At 62.7% G+C, this 11,850-nt stretch overlaps 1 protein-coding gene across 1 annotated transcript; it reads right to left on the reverse strand.

The window, feature by feature from the left end:
* Nucleotides 1-910: 910 nt before the first annotated feature.
* Nucleotides 911-11,841, reverse strand: RHOT2 (ras homolog family member T2). The gene is made up of 19 exons (XM_068699673.1): nucleotides 11,690-11,841; nucleotides 11,507-11,565; nucleotides 10,809-10,890; nucleotides 10,654-10,697; nucleotides 9,496-9,549; nucleotides 9,130-9,182; nucleotides 8,491-8,599; nucleotides 7,948-8,049; nucleotides 7,524-7,622; nucleotides 7,301-7,409; nucleotides 6,965-7,085; nucleotides 6,115-6,199; nucleotides 5,050-5,195; nucleotides 4,851-4,951; nucleotides 4,647-4,777; nucleotides 4,236-4,316; nucleotides 3,973-4,095; nucleotides 3,523-3,725; nucleotides 911-2,297 (listed from the first exon to the last, which is right to left on the reverse strand). The coding sequence occupies exons 1-19, from the start codon at nucleotides 11,724-11,726 to the stop codon at nucleotides 2,180-2,182; spliced, it is 1,857 nt and encodes a 618-aa protein (XP_068555774.1). The 5' UTR covers nucleotides 11,727-11,841; the 3' UTR covers nucleotides 911-2,179.
* Nucleotides 11,842-11,850: the final 9 nt, after the last annotated feature.

An 11,850-nucleotide genomic window follows, 5' to 3' on the forward strand; every position in this document is an offset into this window, starting at 1 on the left:
CACTACATGCATCCTGTTACAGGAATCTACATCCCAGTATGGGTATGTGCATCCCAGTATGGGAAGCTGCCTCCCAGTACAGGTATGTGCATCCCACTACACCCATCCTGTTACAGGAATCTGCAGCCCAGTACGGGTACCTGCATCCCAGTATGGGTACACACATCCTGGTACAGATGTGTTTATCCTGGCACAGGTACCCGCATCCCAGTATGGCTCTGTGCATCCCACTGCAGGAACCTGCACCCCAGTATGGGTCCCAGCATCCCAGTACGGGTCCCAGCATCCCAGTACAGGTCCCAACATCCCAGTACAGGTCCCAGCACCATGCAGATGCTGCAGCTGGCAGAGGTGCCCACAAGTTTTGCCTCTGTTCCTGCCGGGGCACCCACAGCCCAGCCCAGCACCACGCATCCCATCCCCCTTAGCATCGCCTCCTGCCCGCACCAGCTCTGCTCCATCCCCGTGTGAGCACCCCACAGCCTGGCCGGGCTGTGTCCCCCCGCCCCGGGACCCCTTTCTGCCCTGGCAGCCCAGAGGATCCCACACACAAGGGGAGCAGCGCGGCCCCATCCAGCCCTTGGGTTCCCCAGCACCTCATCCCAGGGGAGAGCTGAGGCTCTGGGGGAATTTAACAGTCCCCAGGGCAATCCCAAGCTGTGGCAGGGCCCCAGAGAGCTGTGACCACGGTCCCCAGTGCCCAGGGCCTGCGGCAGAGCCTGCAGAGACAAATAAATGAGGCTTCAGGTTGTACCCTGACGTCCTGTCACTGTCCCCAAAGGGTCTGGGAGCCCTTGGGGACTCCTCGCTCCCCTGGGACCCCCTCACACCACAGCCCAAGGTCCCCCTGGCTTTGCAGAGCTCAGTCAGGGACAGCGGTGCTGCTCCCTACGCGAGACAGGACAGCGTGTGCGAGCGGAAGGCGTGTAAAAATTTATTTTGTTATAGAGAACAAACCTAAAAGACCAGACCTGGAGCGGTGACGGGCACGGGGACAGCCCCACACCCCAGGGCTCTGCCCCATGGGACACATTCCCCAGCTGGGGCACAGGGAGTGGGAACAGGAATGGAAGAGCCAGCAGCGAGCACTGGGGACAGTGCCACCACCCCGCCACGTGGGCTGGGATGGGGACAGAGGTGGCGTCTCCAAGCCCTCGCCGGCTCCAGGCCACGATAAAACTTTAACTAGACGGACAGAAAGGCAGCTGCCTGTAAATCAGCCTACCCTGAGTGTAGCCCTTGAGCCTGGGGCACGGCTCTAGACCAGGAGCTTCCCCGGGCTCCCCGCAGCGTGGCAGAAGCAGGGTGGGAGCCTGGGGAGGGGGCACAGAGTTGCCTGGGGGCTCGGTCTCTGGGGCATTGGGGCAGGGCTGGCCCCAAACTGCCCACGTCTGGGCAGGGAGATGGGGCTGGGAACGGGGCATTGATGTGGTTCCAGTCGTACCAGGAGATGCAAAGCCCGGAGGCACCTGCTCCGGCCACGGTCCCTGCGGAGGGGACAGCAGGACAAGGGCCACGTGCCAGCATGTGGCACCAGCTCGGCCATGGCACGGCCAGGGAAGGAGCACAGCCAGCCCTCAGCCCCCCCCGGGAATTCTGGAGAGGTGGGGAGGGGACAGGACACGCAGCCAGGGGAGGAGGGCAGGTGGGTCAAGATCCCGCTGCAGCACTCCAGGACAGAAACAGGAGACAAAAAGGGCCTGGGATGGGGCCCAGGTGTTGCTCCTGCCCCTCACAGCCCAGGGCTGGGGGCTGCAGCCACGACATCCCAACAGGAGGGGCCAGGAGAGACCCCAAAAGTGGGGTTTGGGCAGCGAGCACCCCCAGCCCTCCCTGGCTGCCTTTCCCAGCAGAGGGAAATGGAGACCTGAGGGCACCAGCACAGCCTGCTGTGGACGGGATGTATCTGCCCCACGGATACTGCAGCACTCGGGTTTGAGCATAAAAACAAACATTAAAAAGACGTGAACAGAATAAAAGACGGGGGTGAGCCTCTCGGCTCCCAGGGAGGGGTCCCCAGCCGCCCGGCTGGTGCCGAGGATCGATCCTGCTGCTGGTGCTGGGACGTCTGGTCTCACTGGTCCTGCAATCGAGGCTGGGGGGGAGGAGGATTTCCCAGCAGGGACCAGCTGGACACAGGGGAAGGGGGAGGCTGGTGTGGCGGGGCGGAGAGCAGCTCTCACTTGTTCTTGGCTAGCGCGCGGTACAGCGTGAAGCCTACCAGGGCGGTCACCGCGGCCCCCAGGGCCACCCGCAGCCAGAAGGAGGCGGCTCCCAGCTCCGTGGCATTCAGGTGGCTGCAAAGGAAGAGAGAAAAGGGCAGTGAGGGAGGCGCACGGGGACGGCTGCCCCGATGCCAGGCTCCCCGACAGCCGGGGGGGCTCCCGGCCAGGGTCACCATGAGCCGGAGCGCCGGCCACCCGGCAGCATCGCCGAGCCAAGCGAGGGCTTCCTGCCCTGCTGGTGGAACGGACGCAGGCTTTACCCTGCCGTGGTCCTGAAATAGCACACCAACATCTAAATAATTAGTACAAGCAAGGAGCTAGGCGCCCGCCTTTCTAGGTCAGGCTGCTTTTACAGCTCCAAGAGCAGAGAGCCCCGGCAGCGGGTGCAGGTGGAGATGCGGGCACGATGGGGACCCAGCGGTGGTTCCAACCCGAGGCCAGCAGGGAAGGGACCCGTGCGTACACATCCCCTCCCTACACACGTGCTGTCCTGCATCAACGCGCTCCTCTCCGAGCAAGAAAGACGTATCCATTATTCATTCCCCACTAAATCAGGGGAGAGGAGCCAATCCCCGGCCCTCCATCGCGCTGTTATTTATTTATACCACATACCCTAAGATATATTAAGAATATTTAAATTTTAATACTGCAGAGGGGGGGAAAAAAAAAAAAAGTGTCAGCTCTAAAAATAAAGTTGTTTATTGAAAAGAAGCTAAAGGGAAAACCACTCGCTAGTAATCCCATCCTGTCTTCCAACGCACCCACATGTTCTCCCGGAAAGGGCTCTGCCCCCGGCGCTGCGCCGCCCCTCGGCCCCGCCGCCCTCGAGCCTCGCTGCGGGCAGAGCCCCTCTCTCCTCAGCAGCCTCCTCCCCGCTGCCCAGCACGACACCCGGCCCCTGCCAGGAGCGATTTGTTCCCAGAGCCATCAGAGGTCCTGCCTCGCTGACCTCCTTTGCTGCCTGATCCATCTATCGGGAGAAAACAGCCACCGCCTCCTCTCCGCAGGCCTCTCCTAACTAGCCTGGCGACTCCCCCTTCAGCACTTTTTATCTCAGGCTCCTAAAATAAAAATCCTGCTCTGGGAGCTTATCTAATAAATCTGCCAGAGAGATGCCCAAGGCAGAAGGCAGCCGAGTCCCCTTCGCCCTCTTGGAGCAGGGAACGAAGCCCACATTGCTGAGAGCCAAAGAGAAACGGCACCAAATGCAAGGTGCTGGCGGGCAGAGCCAGCAGCCCTCCTCCCCGAGCTCTGCTCCCAGCCCACAGCCCCCTGCCCGGGAGGGACGGATACTAACGGGAAGGTGGCGGCGGTGGCCAGCTTGGTGTAGACGGCGGTGCCAGGCGGGCCCTGGCTGTGGCAGGAGAAGAGGAAGGGCGGCGGGAGGCAGTGCTTGTAGCAGAACTCGGCGGGGGACAGCCCGGGCTGCTGACTGGCTTCTGGCAGGTCTGTTTTGGAGGCCACGAAGACGCAGGGGATCTGGCTGTCCATGTAGTGTTCCTGCGGGGATGTGCACAAGGCTCAGAGAGGGGTGAGCGACCCCACGGGTCTACAGGGAGGGAATCACGAGGGGTCCCAACTGGGAAGGGCTGGAGGGCACCCGGAGGGATGGCTCGGCCAGCAACACCGCTGCCCGGAGGAAGGAGCTCAGCACCAGGGCTGGGGAAGGCCAGCTCCTGCAGCACCCTCCTGGGAGACACGGGGCTGCCGCTCAAAGGCTGAATCCCCCAGGGCCTCTGCCACTCACCTTATAAATACTGGCACAGTAGCTGAAGGATCTGGGGTCGCTCAGGTCATAGATCAAGCAGGCGACGTCGCAGGCGGCGTCCAACGGCTTCGTGAACTTTGTGTCAGCGCTGACCTCGTACAGCTGGAGCAGGAGGGGAAAGGACACGTGGCACGGCGCCGCCACACGGAGATGGGGCTGGCCCCAGGGGCACCGCGATGGTGCTGCAGCTTCCCAGCAACACGGGGTGGACCCACGAGCGCTGCCCCTGCTCCCCGACTCACTATAAGGTATTTCTCCTGGCCGTTGACCTGCACGGTGTTGATCGCGTAGAGGGACGGCTCTCCCGGGGTCTCCCTCTGGGCCTGCCACCGAGGAAAACACCGTCTCAGACAGCGGGGAGCAAGAGGAGCGCTCGGGGGAGGGAAAGGATTCCCCACTGCTCCAATCCCCGCGGCGAAACAGCCGTTCGTAACGAGCAGGGAAAACCAGCGTCACCTCGGTGGGGTCAGGGACACCCCTGGGGCAGGAGCAGCCCCTGCAGGTCCCGGGGACAGGCCGAGGAAGGGGGCCCGTCACCCTAGACGGAATGACGGAGGCGAGAGCCGCGGCGTGGAGGTGCCGTGACACCGCAGGTCGCTCCCAGGCCTCGCGCTCTGCCTCCTGCTGCGCCGCGCAGGGGAGCAGCCACTCACCGCGAGGCTCCTGCCGAGGAAGGCCTGCAGGAAGGCGGACTTGCCTGCGCCCCTGGCTCCCAGCACCTTGCAGAGGAAGACGTTTCTCTGGGTCTGCCCTTTCTCCAGGTCAATCCTCTTCTCCCGGGTCACTGCCAGGAGAGAGGGGCCGGGTGAGACAGAGGAGGGGCACGAGGGGGTGAGGAGGGGAGGGCACGGCTGTACCTGTGAGGGCCTGCGTCTGGGAGTCCTGCTCCGACAGGATGGGGTAGCCCAGGTAGCCCAGGCACTCCAGGCAGTGCCGCACGTCCAGGTAGGCCACGAGCCTGGAGAGGCGGAGAGCAGCGGGGAGCCGGTCGGGGGGTGCCAACCCAGCCAGCGCTACGCGAGGCGACCGAAGGCGTGGGAGAGGGACTGAGCTTACGTCCACTGGCAGAGGAATCCATGCAGGGAAAGCAGGCCTTTATCAGTGGTGCATACCGTGTTGTAGAGCTCGGGGCCCCAGGGCACGCAGGGGAAGACGCTGAAGAAGCTCTGCAGCTCCGCGGGCGAGAGGGCACCGTCCTGGTCCTGGAACACACGGGGAGTCAGCAGCCGAGGCAGGGCGCAGCCTACATGCGCCACACCTCTCCACAGACACCCCTGCTTTAAGGTCCCTTAAGAAAGGGACCTTAAAGCCCATCTGGTTCCAGCCCCCTGCCCTGGGCAAGGACACCTCCCCCAGTCCAGGCTGCCCAAACCCCACCCAGCCTGGCCTTGGCCACTGCCAGGGATGGGGCACCCACAGCTCCTCTGGGCAGCCTGGGCCAGTGCCTCACTGCCCTCATATCGGAGAATTTCTTGCTCACATCTAATCTAAACCTATCTTCTTTTAGTTTAAAGCCATTCTCCTTGTCCTGTCCCTACACCCCATGACAGAGGGTCCCTCCCCAGCTTTCCTGCAGCCCCCTGCAGGCCTTGGCAGGCTGCTGGGAGGTCTCTCTGAAGCCTCATCCCCAGGCTGAATTCCCCCAGCTCCCTCAGCCTGGCTCCGTAGCAGAGCTGTCAACTCAGTGCTGCAGCTCCCATCGAGCTGCCACAACCCAGGTGCAGGCCGACACCTAAGTAATTAGCACGTCCAGATGCACTGCAGATCCTCTACAGCCTTTCTCTCCCTCTCCAGAGCCAGCTCATAGCACAACCAGCTGCTTTTCTGCCTCTCTCTGGCCCAGTTCTCCTCCCACAGGGGTGCCAGCTGCGTGGCTGCAGGCCAGCAGCTCTGCCCACTTTCCCCAGCCCCCTGCGTGCTGCAGGCAGCCGCTGCAGAGGGGCAATGCCACTTGGATGTTAGCTCAGAGCCCGAAGGCTCACAATTTACTGTCTGCACCTTTGGCAAAGGTGGTGACCCCGGTCCCATGCTCCTGTGACAAAGGAAAGCCCTTTGCTGGAAGGGGAGCAGGGGCAGGCAGAGAGCAGCCAGGCTCCCGCACGGCCCCACCGTGGTGCCCACCTTGTCGTGCTTCTCAAACAGCCGCTGCAGGAACTGGTAGCCCAGGTGGTTGAGCTCCGAGGAGCAGCCGGGGGGAAGGCGGAACCTGCCGGGAGAGACCCCAGTGAGCAGCTCCAACGCCTCCTCGAGCCCCCAACGAAGGGCAGCAAAGCCACATCTCGCCCAGGGCACGTGGCTCGCCAGCCCCTCCCTGCCCAACAAAACCCCAACAGAACCAAACAAAGCTGTAGGAGAGGGCCTTGAGGCTGTGGAGCAGACCCCCCATGGCACATCCACGCTGCCCAGGAGCTGTCACGGCCTCTGCCTCGTGCTCAGGACCCAGCGTTAGCCCCAGTGCTTTCCACCAGCAGGGGCCCTGCTGTCTGCCCCTGGAGCCTGCTCTCTGGGGAGAGGCTGAGGCAGCTCGCAGCCAAAGCCTTTCATTACTGGCAGATCAGCACCTCTGGGGTGGCAGGGAGCAGAGAAGAGACAGCAGCTGCAGAACCAGCCGGGAGGGCTCTGCTGACAGCTGACTGCTCCCGACAGCTCAGGCAGAGGCAGAACAGCCTTCACAGCCCCTTGCTGATGTCAAGGGATGTCAGGGACAGGCCTTCACTGCCTCCCCCCCTCCTTGCCCGCCTACACCAGCGCCAGCAGCACAGTCAACAGCTCCAAGGCCGTTATATTTGCTGCCAACCCCTCGTGTCAGCTCCCAGCCACAGGGGAATGCGAGGAGCACGAGCTTGACCGTGAGCTCAGGGCACAGCCTCAGCTGAGCAAGGCAGCAGCCCCCAGGGTGCAGAAAGGAGCCCGGGTCACCCCCTGTGGGGACATCCCACCCCATCACCTCCATCCACAACAGGACACGCACTGCGGGTGCAGGTAGTCGTCTGTCAGCTCCAGCTCGTCGTCGTAGCCAAAGCGGCGAAGGATGGTCCAGGTGGTCTCGTGCCGGCCCCTCTGGATGAAGAGCGTGTTGAGGAAGAGGAAGCCTGTGGGAGAGACCAGGCAGCTCAGACAGCAGGGCCAGACGGGCACTGCCTCGGGGATCCACACCTCAGGACTACAATTCCTCTGGGGAAACAGGGTGCTGGGGCAGGGAGCTTTCAGTGGCCGCAGAAGGATCAGGCTTGCTTTGGCAGGAGGGACTAATTCGGCTCGGATCAAGAGCCAAGAGGACAGGAGCACGGAGCCCCCGTGCCGGTACCGTTTAACGTCAGCCCGTTGTCCTGCACCCCATCCGTGGTGTTCTTCCACACAACCATCTTCACGTCCTCCAGGGCCTGGGGAGCCAGCGGGTTTCCAAAGCAGGACTTCTACCTCCCAAAAGGAAGAAGGCCTTCGTGAGCAGGCACGCAGACAGCACAACCCCAAAGCTCCCCAGCAGCCGCAGGGACTGGGCTGTGCCCCGGCCCCACAGCCAGCCCTACCTGGAAGTAGTTGAGCTCATCATCGCTCAGGATCTGGTTGTTATCCTGGTCCGAGAGGTTGAAAATCCGGGTCAGTGCTCGTGCACACGCGGGTCTCAGCTGCAAGGAACCAACCATGGTGATAAAAACAGGGCACTGCCTTCAGAGGGGCTCACAGCCAAGGTTTCTCCTGCACTCTTCCCACCACAGCTGCCACAGGGTCTGAAGCACGAGGGCTTCTTCCCAAACCCCCAGATTCTCTGTCCTGGCTGCACTGAGCATGGGGAGACAGGTATTTTTCCGCTGGCTTCCCCTACGGGTACACCTTTCCCCTCTTTCTTGCTATCTTGGCCCAAACTCTCCTCCCTCCTTCCCAAGGAGCTCTGCAGCCCCCCAGGGCGGACGGGAAGGGGCTCCTCCAGAAACCAGGAGCAGTGCTTCCTACCTGCTTCTCCTCCGGGTCGTAGAGGGGGGCGGTGGGGTGCAGCACAGCTTTCTGAGCGTAGTAGAAGAGCTCAGAGATGTTCTTGAGGTTCTTGGCGGAGCACTGAGGATGCAAAGGAAGAGACAGGACTGTCAGTGGGGCAGGCAACGGGCTCGTGTTGGGGGCAGAAGGAAGATGACTGGAGCTCTCCAAGCCAGACAAAGAATGCATCAAAGCTCAGAGCAATCTCTGCCCACCAGCAGGAAAAAAACAAAAGGGAAGCTCCTGCTCGCGCTGTGGCTTTGCTGTGTCCTTTCCACAGCCTCAGGCCCGACAGGCTGCGTTGAGCTTCAAAACCATTTACAGCCAGACTGGGCAGACACTGAAACTCGCTCTCTGCGAGGAAGCCAAAGGGCAGAAGGCGTAAAGCACAGGCCCTTGAGACCCAAACCATGGTCCTTCTACAGAGCAGAGTGTTCCCTGCAAGCACGAAGGCTCTCCTGAACCACGACAAAGTGTTCCTACCCCTCAGGGAGGCTTTGCAGCAACCCTCAGGTCCCTCACCTCCACGCAGGTCTCAATCTCCGAGAACTGGTTCATGATGGGCAGGATGACATCCATGGAGCTGCCCATCTGCAGGTCAGACTTGTTCCCCACCAAAATAATGGGGATCCTGGGGAAAAAAAGACAGAGTGTCAGAGAGCACAAGCAAGGCCACCCCTCTTCCAGCCCCGCTCCAGCTGCACGTGCTGCCGGGCAGCCGGCCGGGAGCCTCCCCACCCTCCTCTGCAAGGTCCAGAACAGCTTTCCTGCCTCCCACGGCTGGGAGCATCCATCTGGAGAAACAGACTGCCTGATCCTGCTTACGCTTTCACCCAGCAACAATATGTTCAGAAGCCTTTAATCCAGCACAGCAGCCTCCTGCCTAAGTGATCCCCACACAGCTTGTGGCTCCTCTGCCCCCATACTCCCTCGGCAGCAGCCTCTCTCTGCCTGGATGGCAAGAGATCGAGGTGGGGAGGAACCCTCGCCCATGATCTTCTGCCTCAGCTAGACTTTGAGGGAGAAAAGCTCCCACATTCTTCTGCTACAAGTGGTTTGGCCACTGCCTGCACAGCTGGCTTGATGCGAGCAGCCCCTGGAGGACACGAAGGCGGTGAGGGCCCTGCAGCCTCCGGGATCACCCAGCTCCGCACCCAGTACCTGGCTCCCTTCTCAGCTCCTCCGTTCACCATGGGGATCCACTTCGTGCGAATCTGAAAGGCGAGCACGGGGAAAGGCCTGTCAGAGCAGCCTGCGGAGGGAGAGGCAGCTCCCAGCACGCGCGCTGTAGCTGTCGGCAGGGCCCTGCAGCCATCTGCTCCCCGGTGTTCCCCCGCAGCAGCAGGCAGAGCACACCCGGGGATGCTGAATGCCAGCTGAAGGATGCGACAAGCCTGTTGCCCCCAGCGCAGGGAGGCGATTACCAGTGTGGGAGCAGGCCTGGGCTGTGCTCAGCCTGCCTCTAAGCAGGAGTCTCAAACCCCAAACAGAACCGGGAGCAGCAGGGCCCGGCGGGGAGCACGTTACCTTCTCGATCGTGACTTCCTTGGTGACATCGTACACCACGCAGACCACGTTGGCCTGCAAGAGAGAAGAGGAAAGGGGGGTGAGTGAGGGTCCTGGTGCTCCCGCCGTGGTGGGGAGGCAGGTCTGAGCCCTGGCAGCCGTCGTGCTTGCGTTGCAACCCAGCAGCTGCAGTTGAGCACGTGCAGCACACACACACAGACACCGTGGGCTCCTGAGGAGCTGGACAGCATCAGCTCTGGCCCTAACTGCCCCGTGAGAGCACACAGACCCTCCCTCCCTCCCCAGCTCTCAGCCCAGCACAGCTATTTCTCTTCACTAACTGGTGAATTGTGCGTGGCAGCTCCCACCTCTGCTGGGTCCACTCCCTGGATAGAGCACTTTTGAAAGAGAGATGAGGGCACACTGCTCGAGGCCATTTGAAGCCATGCAGGCTAATCCTGGGGCCACACAAGGGTTTAGGCAGGATTTTCTGGAGCTGTTTTAAGCATCCGTACTCTCCTCCTGTCTGTGGGGTGGGTACAGCACCCCTATGCTCCCTGTCCCACCTCCTCATCCACTGAACACTGAGGAGGAGCGATTAAATAGTTCTGCTCACGTCAAACACACAGTGGAGACGCAGTGTTATTCCCCACAGCCAAGAAGTCTCCTCAGCACGGAGCCAAAGCTATCCGGGAGTGGTGAGGAGCAGCCAGGCCCATCCCATCTCCTCTCCACCCAGTCCCCCAGGGCTCCAGCTCCCAAACCACCACCTCTGTGCCACTGCTTCATCGGGCAGCCACAGGAACAGGGGGCAGGGGGGTCTCACCCATGCTCAACAACTGCCTCTCCCCTCTTCCAAGGCTGCAACACCCCGGGGCCAGGAGCACGCTGTGTGCTTCGTGACTCCTTCCACCCCTGGTCAGCAGCGAGCTGCCCCCCGCTGCTCTCCTTCTGGAGCCCCCCCAGAGGACCGGGACAAGCCACACGCCAGCTTACAACCCAGAGAAGGATTAAACAATCTGCTAAACAAAACGATAGCGTTAATCCGCAGATAACCAACTGCCCGCACGTCTCTGGGTGGTTAATGGGAAGGGAGAACAGCCACGCATCGCTTGTAAGCTGCAGGGCTACGGCAGCGCAGCCTCCTGACCCACAACCCCCCCATCCAGCCCCACTCACCTTAGCGATCTCCTCCTGCAGCTCATCCTCTGTCTGCTCCGACTCTGGAAGGGGAAAAGAGCCGTCACTGAGCAGCGGGGATGCTCCTTCCCCTGGCCGCAGGCGGGCAGGGAGAGGTGAGGCTGGCAGGGAGGGAGCGAGGGGGCCGGCCCCACCTGAGTAGTCCACGATGTGCGTGGGCACCTTCTCGGGCGTGACGTCCGCCGGGATCGTGATCTCCTCGGCGCGGGGGGGCACCTGCGAAGCGAGCAGACACCGTGCCATCGCGTGGACACACCGACCAGGCCAAATGCGGCCACTGCATGGGCAGGGTGCCTGCAGCCCACACACTGCTCTCAGCCCACGAGGAAGGGGCTGTGCACGAGGAAGGGGCTGTGCACGGCAAGCTGCTGCTTGCTACGGTGCCCTCTGTAAAGTGAAACCTCTGGAAGCCTCCTAGGCCTGAGCCCTCGCTTGAGGCACAGCGCCGTGTCCTGCAGTGAGAGCTATGGCTCAGAAATGTTAATTCTGCCCCCCCCAAAGCTGAGCCCTGGGGTGCCCCCCAGCCTGACCCACCCTCCTGGGAGATGTGCTATGCTGATAGCATGGGATTCACTGCGAAACGCAGAAAGGTTTTGGGGTCCAGCCGCCCCCCGAGCCCCAGTAAGCAGCCGGCGGTGCTGCTGGAGGCACTGGGCAAACATCTGCAGCCAGGGCCATGCCCTGAGCCCCCCAGGGGTGGCAGCGAGGGGCAGCACAGCCCCCCCAGGGCACACCCAGGCAGCTCGGGGCTCCAGGCCCAGCACAGCCCCGGCCTGCAGGGACCGAAACCGGGGGTGGTGGTGGGGGGGGGGGGGCCCGATCCCGGCCTCACCTCCTCGGGGAACTCCTCGCCCACCAGCGCCATGATCAGAGACGTCTTCCCCACCTGGGCTGGGGGGGGGGGGAGAAAGAAAAGAAACAAACGGGGAGAAAGAAATGGGGACGCGTTGGCACCGGGAGGGCACCGGGGCGAGTCCCGGCCGCCCTTTTTACCCCCCCCCCGGCCGCCCCTTACCCTCCCCCAGCAGCAGGATCCTCACGTCCCGCTTCATGGCGGCGCCGCCGCCGCCGCTCCCGGGGCCGGGGCCGCCGCCACCGCCTCAGGGCCGCAGCAGCGAGAGGCGAGGCCGGGAGCGGCGCCCCCCGGCGGCCGGAGGTGTCCCGCCCCCCCCACCC

This window comes from Anas acuta, chromosome 15, assembly GCF_963932015.1.
Source record: "Anas acuta chromosome 15, bAnaAcu1.1, whole genome shotgun sequence".
Taxonomy (NCBI): domain Eukaryota; kingdom Metazoa; phylum Chordata; class Aves; order Anseriformes; family Anatidae; genus Anas; species Anas acuta.